The sequence below is a fragment of the Astyanax mexicanus genome, chromosome 5 (assembly GCF_023375975.1).
Source record: "Astyanax mexicanus isolate ESR-SI-001 chromosome 5, AstMex3_surface, whole genome shotgun sequence".
Lineage (NCBI taxonomy): Eukaryota > Metazoa > Chordata > Actinopteri > Characiformes > Acestrorhamphidae > Astyanax > Astyanax mexicanus.
In genome coordinates this window covers 39,362,361-39,375,140 of record NC_064412.1, presented here as the reverse complement: position 1 = coordinate 39,375,140, position 12,780 = coordinate 39,362,361, and the positions used below count along the sequence as shown (strand labels likewise).

Here is a 12,780-nt window from a genome sequence, read left to right as displayed (position 1 = left end):
TATTATTATTATTATTATTATTATTATTATTATTATTATTATTATTATGGCGGCCTATTTGTGTGCAGGTCCAAATCGCTTGCCCCTAGTGGCGGAGAAAAGAATGACTAAATTGTTCATTAGACACAGAAAACCCACAGACACAAACGTCACGTGTAAAAAATCAATTATATTCGGTATCTATCAATAGGCCTGTCTTCAATACGGACCAGTTTAACTTAAAATATTAATAATCCTAATTTAATCCGTGGGTTTGAGCGGGGCCGCGCCTTTTTGTCTCTGTGCGCGCGACCCCGTTTTTCTTGTTTCTTTTTTTTCACTCCTCCCCCCAGAAGAAAGAGGCGCGCACGGGAACGCGCGGCGCGCTCCCGCCCAGACTGGAACACGTGACTCTGTGACGCCCAATCAGGGCCGAAGGAGGTAAAGAGAGGCGCGTGCTCGTGGCGGCCGGGCGGACAGTAGCGAAATCACACAAACACGGTGAGCGGAGATCAGCAAGAAAACCCGCGGAGAAGATGTCTGAAGATAAGCCCAAGGTGAGCCGAGAGCCGGGTGTCCGTGTGGGGAGCAAGTGTTCGGGGGAGAGGGAAGGAAGAAGAGCGCGCGCGGAGGGAAAAGCGCCGGTTCAGTGTTATATTCAGAGTGCGCTCGGCAGGCTGCGCATTTGTGCGGGAAAATGGAAGCCAGCGTGCGGCCGCGGGGTTTTTCCATTCTCCCGCTACATTTATAAAACCCGGTTATTCCGCGGGTTCTTTAAATATTTCAGGGAATTAGACACAGGCGGACGGTCGTCCATTGAAAGCGCGCCGTTGTTTACCTGCTCTGCGCCGTTTTTCCGTCGCCGTGTGAGAAGCAGCGTCGAGCTTTGCGGCTTTTCCTTTGTGAAAGCGGAGAAGTGGCGCTACGAGAAGAAGCGCAACGGGCCGCTGACTGGAATCGACCGAGTTTATTCATCATGAGCCTCTTAATTGGTTTAAATCGTGTTAAAATGCTCGTTAATTTAAACGGGGAGGGTGAAGGTGAGCGGGTTGTTTGGGAGCTGATTTTAGGTGCAGGCTTTTAGCTGCACCAGATGCGAAAATGGCGCACGGCGGCGGCGGCAAAGAGCCTCAACGACGCGTCTCCTCACTGAGAGCTGGGTAGTGTAGCGGTTAGCCACTTAGCTAATGTTAGCTACCGCCGTGTTTCAGCTCGCTTCATGTTGTTTTGTGAGGCTTGTTGCTGTAATGGCCAGGTTCTGGTGTGTTTAGCTGTAAGCTAGCTTTCACTTTATGAGGGGAGCTTTGCAGTGTGAGGCTTATGGAGGGAAAATAAGCTAGCGCCTCTCCATTTTCTCACACCCCGAGCTCTTTAGATAGCATTAAGAGCGCTTAAACAGGAAAGGGCGAATCTGCGCAGTTTCACCACTTTTTAATCGCTGTATTTAACGCTAGCTAGTCAGTTTTCGCTAATGTCTGACTGTATCTGTGGGGAGATGTTAGCTAGGAGATGCTATTAGCTCAGACAAAAATAATGGTAGCTAGCATTAGCTAACATAGGTTAGTTAACCAAGCTAACGCTAGTTAGCTAATTGAAACAACCATTCAGCCCATTCTGGGTTCATCCATTTCCTTAAGTTGCCAGTTTTTATTTCTGCTTCTCAGTCTGGTTTTCAGGAAAAGATATGAGAAAATGGTATCCAATCTACTTTTTGTCTTTCTGTTTTTGGTACATAAAGTTAGCCACATTTACTGAACCACAGAACACCTTTACCACTTTCTGAACAGCTTTTATAAACATGTGATTAACCACATCCGTCCATGGTATCACTCAGAATGGTTACCCTGACGTTTGCAATAGAACATGTTAACATTTTGTATTTGTATATTCTAACCAATAGAAGCTGCTTACATGTCTCATTGTTACATTTCCCCCTCTTTTCTCTTACAGGAGGGAGTGAAGACTGAGAACGATCACATCAACTTGAAGGTGGCTGGGCAGGATGGATCAGTGGTCCAGTTTAAAATCAAAAGGCATACACCCCTCAGCAAACTAATGAAAGCATACTGTGAAAGACAGGTGTGTGCATGCTTGCTTGTTTGTGTTTTTTGACTTTTGTTAATAGGTGGAAAAGAGATTGGTGATTGCATATTTTGCCTTTTATATATGTTTGTTTTCTTCTCTTTAATGCGGTTTCCATTGTTACTGTGTATGCATGCATGGTCTTGAGCTGCACTAATGTTTTATTTTTTGTTCTTGCAGGGGTTGTCAATAAGACAGATTAGGTTTAGGTTTGATGGACAGCCAATAAACGAGACAGACACGCCGGCACAGGTGAGCATATAAGGATTACCTTTGTCCCACAATGACTAAATCACAGCTTCACCACAAATTGTATAGATTACTTATAAGTAGATAAAATGTACAAAAATTAGCTCATGCAGTCTGAAGTGTAAAAGCTATGTCAACTTTACGCTAGCTTAAGGAATAGAATCCAGAAATTTATGTAAAAATTAACTAAACTCTAACATTTTGTTATTTATGAATCTGTCCTCTTGGGTGCCCCTAAATATTCCAGTACATTTGTTGCAGCCAACTGCTATCTTATTGGCTTAATGTCTCTCTGAGCGAATTTAAGGTTAATTATAAACTATTGTCAAAATTTGGGATTTTTTTGCTCTTTTCTCTTATGTTTATTTACTTTGATCAGTTGTATCCAGTTGGTTTAATATGTTTTCTTTCTTGCAGTTGGAGATGGAGGATGAGGACACTATCGATGTATTTCAACAACAGACAGGCGGTTCTCGCTAAACCTATTCGCGCAGCGAGCTCCCACTCGGCTGTTTTATTTGACATGTTTTCCTCTAAATGCTCTCTTTAACTGTACTGTTCATTTCCCTTCTTTGCCAGTTATTTGAAAGTCCTCCCTAGTTTTCATAGGGTGGGACCAGGTTTTTTGTTTTGATTTTTTTTTTTTTTTCTTTTCATTCCCCCTCCCACTTCACTCTTTCAGTATGTAATCATGTCTGTGAGATGACAAATGTGGCTGCAGGCAAAACTAAGATGGCTGCCCTGAGGTATAGTTCAAAATGGCCATCTGAACTACTTGTTGCGTCTCTCAGTGTGTAATACTGGCCAGAAAGTCGGGCCATAGTTGCCTGTCCCGCCATTCTTTCCATTTTGAAATATAAATGGTCTATGCCCATATTGTCTATATTCTGCAGAATGAGGATCTTCCCCCTTCTGTGTCATGCAGCTTTAAGTATCTTTTAAGCCAGGATCTATTTTATGTCTGTAAGCTGAAGAGATGCCCACCCTGCATTCTTTGTTTGTTTCTCCACATTTATTTTAAAATGAACTGCCTCACTCAAGAAGTAACAAAGGGGGATGGGATTGAAGGGAACTTTCTTCCTCCCTCAGAGGAGAACCCTGGTCCGGTAGTGTAATAAGTGGTGAGGATCAGGATACTGGACCAAACCCTGAAGAGAACTAATGCAAAGTCCAGGTTTTTATTACAAATATCTATCAAGACCCTGTTTATTCTCTTGAATTTACAGAGAGGACAGAAATTGACCATTTTGATTTTTATAGTCCCAATGTCTACTGCCTTGTTAAAGCTAAAGGGAATTGCTGTCTCCAGAGAGGAAAGGTCTAATTTATCCTCCCCTCCCCCCAAAACTTGTTTCTCACCTCCTGCTGTGTGGTCCAGCAGACTGGTATCTGTAAGGGTTGGGCTGAATCAGCATCCATGTGTTCTCCATCTTTCTGTACTGATTTGTACATTATTTGTTGTCCTTTACTACTGTATACAATAAATATAGTTTGGTACTCAGATTGCTGATGTCTTGTTTATTATGATTGTGGTGGATCTAATGAGGAAACGAGTATGTGCGTGACATGTTTTATTTGATGGCAATTTTGAGAATACCATTACATGGTGCTTTATGTAGTCAGAAAATGCTTGCTTGAACATGCTCTCGCTGTGTGTGGTGATTACCCAAAAACATCAAAGAAAGCACATCCAATCCCTCATTGCACACTACCCACATAGTCCGTGTACTAGGCAAGCAAAAATTACATTTGATTAAAAAAATTAATGAAGCATTATTAGTATTAATGTTAAATCTATTCCCATCTGCCTTTTTGTATGTTTTTTTATTTATTTTTTACTACATATAGAGAGCAAGGCATTTTTGTTTGTTTTATTTTAACAGATGCCCTGTCATTAAGTATGTTAGTTGATCATTTGTGGTACAAGGAATATGTTGGGAGGCATTACCACCCACAGCAGCATGTGGTTAGAGTTGTCTGCAAGTGTTTTTGGCAAAAATCTTATTCATATTCAATGCCTGAGGCAACACAACCATATTCTGCAGATCAGTGCAGCTTGCTTTAGTTTTTTTGAAAATGGCAAAAGTCATGGGACAGGAACCGTAGCATGTTGATGCATTTTTTCTAACTGATGATGTACACAGGCAAGCACAAATTGTTCATATTGCACAGCAGATCTTCAAAAAGATTTTAATATTTAACATACAGTTAATATTTGTACAAACCAACCTTGAATGTGTTGTTCAATACAAAAGCAATATAAAAAAGCAAAAGTATAAATAAAATACAGCCTTTTTGTGTATAGTTATAAGTAGCTTCTCTTTTAACATCCACTCTGAAGGACTGGATAAAGTAAGAGCACACGATCTACAGTAACTGGAATAGAGAACTAAACATTTGTGCAAAACAATGATATGAAGGGAAAACCCCAATTGCCTAGGTAATCAAGTGTTGTGTCAATTTACCAAGTGTGTTCAACATGTCAGCAGTTATCTAGATCTATAATTACTGTTGTGGAGTCTGGATTTGTGGCACTTGTGATGTAGATTCTGTTGGTTAGCCTTTGGACATTTTTTTTTTTTCAATTTCGTCTTTATTGACCAACCATTTCATGTGTTTACTTTGCCTGAAATAAACAAACACGCAACAGTTGGACTGCTCCACTGGTTTTCTCCTAGATGCCCCTATTAAACATGTAAATGGCTTCTGAGTAGAAGAGTCAACAGAGAACGGCTTCTGAGGGCCTTTCCAGACTGTGTTGCACTATAATTATTAAACATTCATCTTTTTTTCCCAAAAAAATGATTCTCCCTTTGTCAGTCTGAATAATAGAATCTTGTGCTGCATTCCATCTGAGTTTGGATGTTGGAATTTCCTTGATCTTGGTTCTTAGTTCAAATGTAAAAATTGGTGTCAGACGGTGGTGCAATTATCTAGTTGGATAAAAAAAAATCTTTTTCCTCAGCTTTTATAAATTAGATAGTGTTTATATTCTTTGAAAGTTTTAAAATTTGATTTAAACATTCACAATTCATTACCTTCCATATTCACAATATATTGTAAAATTTAGAGTCGTAACCCCTGTTTAGAATCCAAGATGGCTGCACTCAAATCAACAGTAGCAACAGTAGTGAAAGCAGCAGTATTGTAGCTACAGTTAATTAGAACTATCTATAACAGTACTGTCCTACATCCTTGGCCCAAATTCTGTGGACATGTCTCTATAGGGTTTGGATAGGCAAAATAGTGTATAACATGATTAATAATGTAGCATGGTCATTGTTGAGCCTAAATGTTTAAATGTTCTTTACATTTTATTTAGCTCTCCCAAATAAACATGTAGCCACTGAGAAATATTAAGGGCTGGCATCGTCATCCACATACTGAATTTGTATTTGTGTTTAAAACCTTTAAAAATGGGACATACAAATATGAAGATACTGGATATGATGCTCTTGTATCTTTGCTGGAATTTTATATCTTTTCTTGTTAGTGGGTGGTCTTCAGTGTCTCCAATTATCCTATGAGGCTTATTCATTGTCCTCCCTAAATTCATAAATCTCTTGTGATGCTCCTGGTGTGTAATACCCAACTGGGATGCAGTCAACCTAGACATCAGACATCCAACTTCCAACATTCAACATCTCAGGTAAATGGAATGCAGCACAGGGCTCAAGCCTTAAATGTTCCTCAAAATGTTTTGTTAAATGTTGCCTACAAAAAAAAAATACCATCAGAATCAATGATGTGCTCATTATTCACATTCTTGATGTATATGAATTCTTAAGGTGATTGGCATAGGTAGAAGTAGAGGACACAGTGGTGCCACCATTTCTTATGTTTGAAATACATATACATATATTTATATATACAACTATTTACAAATCGTTTCCACCAGACACTTTCCCATCATATCAAGTCAGATCCAACACTGAACCTTGCTAATGGAATAGTCTGCACTGTCCTCACCTCAACCTGCTACTGGCTGTGTGTAGCGGGAACAGCAGCAGCAAAAGCTGAGATGGAATAAAAGGCCAAACTGTAAAAGGCCTTTCTTTACCTTCCAGTTCGGAAGGGATGCGTACAGTTACCGTCGAGATGCCCTTGAGAAAGACAGTCAACCTGAGTAAATAGGGTTTCAGCTTAACTTCAAAAAGCGCACAGTGAATTTGTCTGTACACGTGAAAAACACGCTCAAAACATTGCAAAACATTAGAGGAGTAATGGAATTCAAGTACCCATCTTGTCCATAGTGAAGCACCAAATTTGTCTCTGTGTATTTTTACACTGGCCTGCAAGGAGTGTCTTGATGTGACTGATTACTTGGAGTCCGCCACAAGGGGGCGCCAGCAGACTAATGTTGTAGCGTAGAGGCTTACGCTAAGCCAGCTTCTCTGCACATGCGGTAGAACTGCCCTCTCTGTGCAATAAGGTTAGCAGGGGTGTCCATCTCCGCTATGTGTCCCTTGTCCATCACTATAACCCTGTAAAAAAACAGTAGAATACAGTGGTTTTAGTTCAGCAAGATACACAGCGCTCTGCTCTATATCCCTACCATCCCTTTTGGCCCTTAAAAGAGTTATTTACAACTATTATGGAGACAATGTCAGAAACATTGGTGATTTTTTTTAATGATTATACTATTAGTTGTTAAACATACAAGTGTCTTCAGTTCTTTAAAAATGTTTTTAAGTATAGTGTTGTAAATGGGTGTTTTTGCTTTTTTTTAAATCATACTTACATTTTCAAATGAACAAACATACTTTAATATCAGACAAATAAAACCTGAGTAAAAATAAAAACGCAGTTTTTAAATGATAATTTAAAAACATTTATCAAGGAAAAAACACCTTCCAAAATGTTACACTTTTGTCAGGCCACAGAATATTTCCCAAAGTCCAGGGGTATCATCATTAATACTGACTTTTACTGAGGCAAGTGAGACCTGCAGTTCTTTAGATGATGTTTTGGGTTCTTTTGTGACCTCCTGGATGAGTTGTCCATGCACTTTTGCGGTAATTTTGGTGGGCCAGTCACTCCTGGGAAGGTTCACCAGTGTTTCATGTTTTTTCAATTTGTGAATAATAGCTCTCAATGTGGTCTGTTGGAGTCCCAAAGCTTTAGAAATAACTTTATAAAGGACCCTTTCCAGACTGATAAAAGATAATGACTTTGTTTTCTCATTTGTTCATGAACTTTATTAGATCAGGGTATAATATGTTGTTTTTTCATGTTTTCAAACAGGTCCTTTTTAAGTGATTTCTTGATTCTACATTTCTGGAAGTAATAAAGCCTGGTTGTGACAAGTGAAATTGAACCCAGCTTTTCAAAAATGTGGTTAATCACAGTTAATTCATGTTCCCTTAATAAATGAAATGATCATTTCAAATATGCGTTTTATATGTAAGCAACGCAAAAAAGCAAAACCGAAAGAAATCTGTAAGGGGCAAATATTTTTCCTCTGCACTGGATATAGTGAAATTAGAATCTTGACAAAGAAGGTACATTATTTTGGTTTTGACCAAAAAGACAAAATATTCTTTAAATAAAGAATTTAGAATAATATTGAAAAACACCATGATTTCATTTCTGCATTCTCCACTAGGGGGGTCTCTCCCCACAGTACTTAGTACACCTAGTCCAGTCTGTTGTAATGTGGCAGGAAGACCTTTAGAGGGCGGTGCTAAGTATGTTTTTATATTAAAGATGGAGTTGTAGACTGATGGAAACACACCTCCACTAATTATTTACTCTGTTTAGTAAAAACTCAACTCCAAATCCACCAGGCCCTACTGTCACATGACCACTAAATGCACCATAATGTAAACTAGAATGGTACATTTTAGATTTAACTCTGTTAAAGCTTACTTGGTGTAGTCCATGATGGTGTTGAGCCGGTGGGCGATGGTGAGAACTGTGCAGTCTTCAAACTGGCTGCGGATGGTGGACTGGATCAGCGTGTCTGTCTCCAGGTCCACCGCTGCTGTCGCTTCATCTAAAACCAGGATCTTCGTCTTACGAAGGAGAGCCCTCGCCAAACATACCAGCTGCCTCTGACCGAGACTGCAAAACAAAACAAAAGGCAGGTGAGTGAGCGAGTAGTGCTTTAACGTGACAGTCTACACTTCTGTTGGGAATTTGGTGATTTTTTTCTGGGGAGAATATACAGTTGCACCAAGCATACTGAAAAATATTTTTTAAAAAGCTTTAAAAATGTGCATTGAGGTGCGGACTCCTTTCAAAACAGATGAATATGTTTTTTTATCAGATGAAGACTGTGTTTGCTATTCTGAAATCTGTGTTCGCAGTAGTAGTGTGTATCAGCATCATTAGCAGCACCACGATTGTGCATGTTTTCCAGGCAGGACAATGTGAGGCTCCACCGAGCTGTGTTAGCTTGTTATGCTAACTAGCTAGTGTTAGTTAGCAATCTCTGCTACTGTGCTTTTTTGGCAGCACTGTTCCACACAGTGCTCTGCAGCGCCTCTAGTGGTATGGCGGTATGTGTAAAATGCATACTGGTTCCTAATTCCTTATACCATATGTACACCGCCTAGCACTACTATTATATTATTATAATATGTTTTCCCCTCCCCACTCAGGAATAACACTGCTTTAAAATAAAAATAATCTGATCTCCTGTAAGTTATATTGTAGGTGTTCCTACCTGAGGTTTTCTCCTCCTTCTGAACACTCATAATTAAGCTTTTCAGGCAGTCCAGAAACAAAGTTTCTCAGATGAGACAGTTCTAGGGCCCCCCACACCTCCTCATCAGAATAAGCATCGAAAGGGTCCAGATTCATACGCAACGAACCAGAGAACAACACTGGGTCCTGGAGAAAAACAGTGAGAGAAAACAAAGATGAAGAAAGATTCAGGGTGATTCTGTGATCAGAGCCTAAGGGGTGTTGATCACATAATCACAGAATAAGACACAAATATGTTTGATGTAATTGTGGATTAGCACTCAAACAAAGCACAGGCAATCTGGGGTGAATATGCTGTAAACCTCTGTTTATATAAGAAAAAGGCAAGACCATATCAATAACCTTTTACTTCTATTTTTGGAAATGCAGAAACTAGGAATGCTTGATGCACAAGTCCATTTTGATTGGAAATTGACTGTAAGGGTCGATAACTCTTTGTTTAGCTTGTTTTTCTGCTTAAATTAATTTTAAGTTAATTGTTTTAGCATGTAAATTTACTTTTTCTCTGTATGTGTTGGGTTGCTCCTTTTAAAGGGTCCATATTTCACATTTTATTTGTTGTTATTTATTTGAATAAATAAGACACACATACTATATAAATAGTATGATCAGATGGTAATAAAATGTTTTGAGTTGGTTTGGTGAGTCTGCTTTGAGTTGGTAAAATTTATATTTATTTTTTTCTGATTAAAATATTTTTTAGCTTATCCAAGAAAAACACCCGTTTTTAAAAAAGGACAACATTAAAAAGGGACAGCATTAAAAAAGGCGCTAGGACTAAAATAAAGTAATGGACAGTAGTCATTGCTATGACCATCTCTAAAAGTGGTACTTTGTGTGAACTAAAGGATTTTATTTTCTTTCAATTTATTTAAATATGTTTGTTTAAAATCCATGAATCCATGAAATAGAAGCAGCCTGGTGTGCCGGAGATGTTCTGCTGGAATTACCTGTGGAATGATAGTGATGCGGGACCTGAGATCATGGAGTCCAAGCTGAGCAATGTCGAAGCCATCAATGTAAATTTTTCCTTTTGCAGCCTCCAAGATCCGGAAGATTCCCAGAGCCAAAGAGGACTTCCCTGCACCAGTTCTTCCCACAATGCCGATCTTAAAAGCAAAAATATATATGTGTGTTGAGTGTGCATGGTGTAACTGCTTAGCCTGGTGGACTGTAGCCTATAGGTTCTTAGTCAGTGGTACACCACCACGCTCAACGGCATAGAAATATTAATTTGCTTCATCGCTATTTTAGCGGCGCATGCACAAGGCATGAAAATAGCCTGTTGACAGTGTTTAAGGTGGCAAAGAGCATTGCGATGTGCCTAGCGCAGGGCCCATAGTTTAACTGTTCTATGCCAAAACTGACCATATCATATCATATTTTATACAATAACATAAAGAGACCTAGACTGTTGATAAGTGAGAGATTTATTAATTATTTTACCTTCTCTCTTCGCTGGATATGAAGGGAGATGCCTTTCAGAGCAAACTCCAGGCCTTTCCTGTACTGTAGGCCATAGTCCTCGAACTCTATGGTGCCTACTTGAGGCCAAGTGGGTGGTAGTGAGTTGCCCTCTGAGGTCCAAGCGGCCTGCAAAGAGAAAATAATTAGAGGGCTGAATGGAAATCAGTGGAGAAACATTTGAGCCTTTTTAAGTTAGTCATAGGTTTTAGCTCTATAGTGATTTTTTAAAAAGGGTATCTGATCTTGTAGCTCAATACAGAAGATACTTGAACCCTAAGTACCCTTCCTCTTACAGTGACTATACACATTGTGCTGATGGTATGGTCCAAACTGAAAAAAGTTTATTTAAGTTCTGGTAGTGTTGTATTGTTTTCATACAACCAAGCTCTTCTACAGGTTAGGCCTCCAGAAACATAAATATAACAGTGTTTTATGCAAGATCTCACACAAGTTCTGTGGTTAATCTGGAGCATCCAAAAGGTGTTCATGTGCAAAATCTTTAGCATGCTGCTAGATGAAATGGGCAATGTTCTAAACATGGCTGGACCACATTGTCAAAAATGTATATCACAATATATTTCTTAATTTCTGTAGATATGAGAAAATTCCAATATTGATATTCACAAAAAAAGCTACAAAAAATGGTCTGCAATGGATGTCTGTACCAATATTGTTTTGACAAAAAATGCATATCAGACAAATATCACTTTTTACAATTTATTAAATTGTTTATATTATTATATACTATATATTGATATTTGATATTGATATTGCCCAGCCCTAATCCTAAATGTGTTTCTGTAGCTCTACTTCCTCCTCACCTCCTTAGGTGTTTCCTCATACTCTTTCACCCTCTCCACTGACACAATGTTGTTCTCCACATCTGTCCAAGACCTCACGATCCAGCTGAGGATGGCTGTGACCTGAAACAATCAGGGCAGACAGTTCAGTGGCTGTGCCGAGCCTGAGGTTAGCGACTGTGGATACGTGTGGACTTATGCAAGTCTTCTAAGTAGCCTAAAGCTCCAGCTTCCTCCCCGTCACTTCAATTTCACATCAACTCAATAACCGCTAATGAAGAAACATACAATAATGTGGTCCTTATGCAAGACAGGAGGGTTCTGCTTGAGGTCAGACAGCATGTACAACACAATATTGCAAAAGAGGATGATGCAGCCCTTGGATAGCAGGGATTGTGTTAGAAGTTGAGGGTTTGGTAATTGCTCTCACCTGGAGAGAGTGAGAAACGGCTAAGCCCACGATTCCAGGGCTCAGAGTTTCTTTTCCCATCACAGACAGAATGGCAGCAGCCAGAACTACACCATTACCCAGGAACTCCAGATTGACAGCCAGCCATCTGCACAGAGAAGATAAAGAAGATAAAAGGTTTTTGGGTGACAGTGACCATATTCATAAATATATTCATTCAACTACATATAATAAGGAAAAAATCAAATTAGCGAAGTTAGTCTATCAGTCTATCTTGTAGTTCAGATAATTAAGCCCAGTCCAATTTCATCCCATGTCCATTCGGTTTAGCCCTACCCCTCAGTTTTGCACTTTAGATAGACAGAGGGGTAGGATGTCCCAATTCTTTTTGGTATAGAGGGGTATAGAGGGGTGTTGCAATTCTTGTTGGGCTAGAGGGATAGAGAGGAAGGATGTCCCAGTGACACTCAAAAACAAGTGGTAGGGGTATAAAGATGAAATGGAGTTGGCCTTAGAGCTTATATATATATATATATATATATATATATATATATATATATATATATATATATATATATATTTTTTTTATTATTATTATTATTTTTTTTTTTAGTTAAAAACAAAATCAATTGCACATTTCATTACAAAAAGTGTACATTTTTAATATAAATCACCATTTTTAATTGACTGTAGTATTTAATTTGCATTTTTAAAAATATGTGGCTCCTAATGCATTTAATCTGAATCTGTGGTATAAAAATACCCCGCAGACAAAAGTCGGACTTTCCCAGAGTTTTAACCCAAAAGTTGTCTCAATCACCTGGATGCTCGACTCACCTGGTGGCTACAAAGCGAGGGAAGTAGGAGGTCTGGTTGACATCAACCCTCCGATTGGCCTGCAGGATGAAGCGTGACTGCTCGCTGAAGGCCCGGATGACGCTGGCGCCCTGCACCGTCTCATTAAAGTGGGTGTAGATGGGCGAGCGACTCACCGACTCCAAGCGCCGCAGCTGGCAGGATGTGGCGACGTAAAAACTCTTCAGGAACAAAGCAAGAAAACGTTAGAGACACAGAAACAGTTAAAAA

At 39.3% G+C, this 12,780-nt stretch overlaps 2 protein-coding genes across 2 annotated transcripts in view; one reads left to right on the top strand and one right to left on the bottom strand.

Annotated features, from left to right (window-relative positions):
* Nucleotides 1–380: 380 nt before the first annotated feature.
* sumo3a (small ubiquitin like modifier 3a) lies at nt 381–3,813 on the top strand. The gene is made up of 4 exons (XM_049479275.1): nt 381–536; nt 1,930–2,058; nt 2,242–2,313; nt 2,728–3,813. Exons 1-4 carry the CDS (start codon nt 516–518, stop codon nt 2,788–2,790), a joined length of 285 nt encoding a protein of 94 aa, XP_049335232.1. The 5' UTR covers nt 381–515; the 3' UTR covers nt 2,791–3,813.
* A 770-nt stretch (nt 3,814–4,583) lies between these two features.
* Nucleotides 4,584–12,780, bottom strand: part of abcc6a (ATP-binding cassette, sub-family C (CFTR/MRP), member 6a) — a 43,500-nt gene continuing 35,303 nt past the window's right edge. Inside the window, exons 24-31 of the mRNA XM_007248830.4 lie at nt 12,532–12,731; nt 11,716–11,842; nt 11,307–11,408; nt 10,465–10,611; nt 9,969–10,127; nt 8,978–9,144; nt 8,179–8,373; nt 4,584–6,794 (exon numbers count right to left, since the gene is read on the bottom strand). Coding sequence (XP_007248892.3) covers nt 6,686–6,794; nt 8,179–8,373; nt 8,978–9,144; nt 9,969–10,127; nt 10,465–10,611; nt 11,307–11,408; nt 11,716–11,842; nt 12,532–12,731 — 1,206 coding nt within the window. The 3' untranslated portion in view covers nt 4,584–6,685. The remainder of the gene's footprint in view (nt 6,795–8,178; nt 8,374–8,977; nt 9,145–9,968; nt 10,128–10,464; nt 10,612–11,306; nt 11,409–11,715; nt 11,843–12,531; nt 12,732–12,780) is intronic.

What these genes read in the sequence shown, in the direction of transcription:
- sumo3a (XM_049479275.1), top strand. Translation starts at nt 516, where the DNA reads ATGTCTGAAGATAAGCCCAAG. An exon ending in AAGCATACTGTGAAAGACAG is followed by an intron (nt 2,059 to 2,241) that starts GTGTGTGCATGC and finishes TTGTTCTTGCAG; the next exon opens with GGGTTGTCAATAAGACAGAT. An exon ending in AGACAGACACGCCGGCACAG is followed by an intron (nt 2,314 to 2,727) that starts GTGAGCATATAA and finishes TCTTTCTTGCAG; the next exon opens with TTGGAGATGGAGGATGAGGA.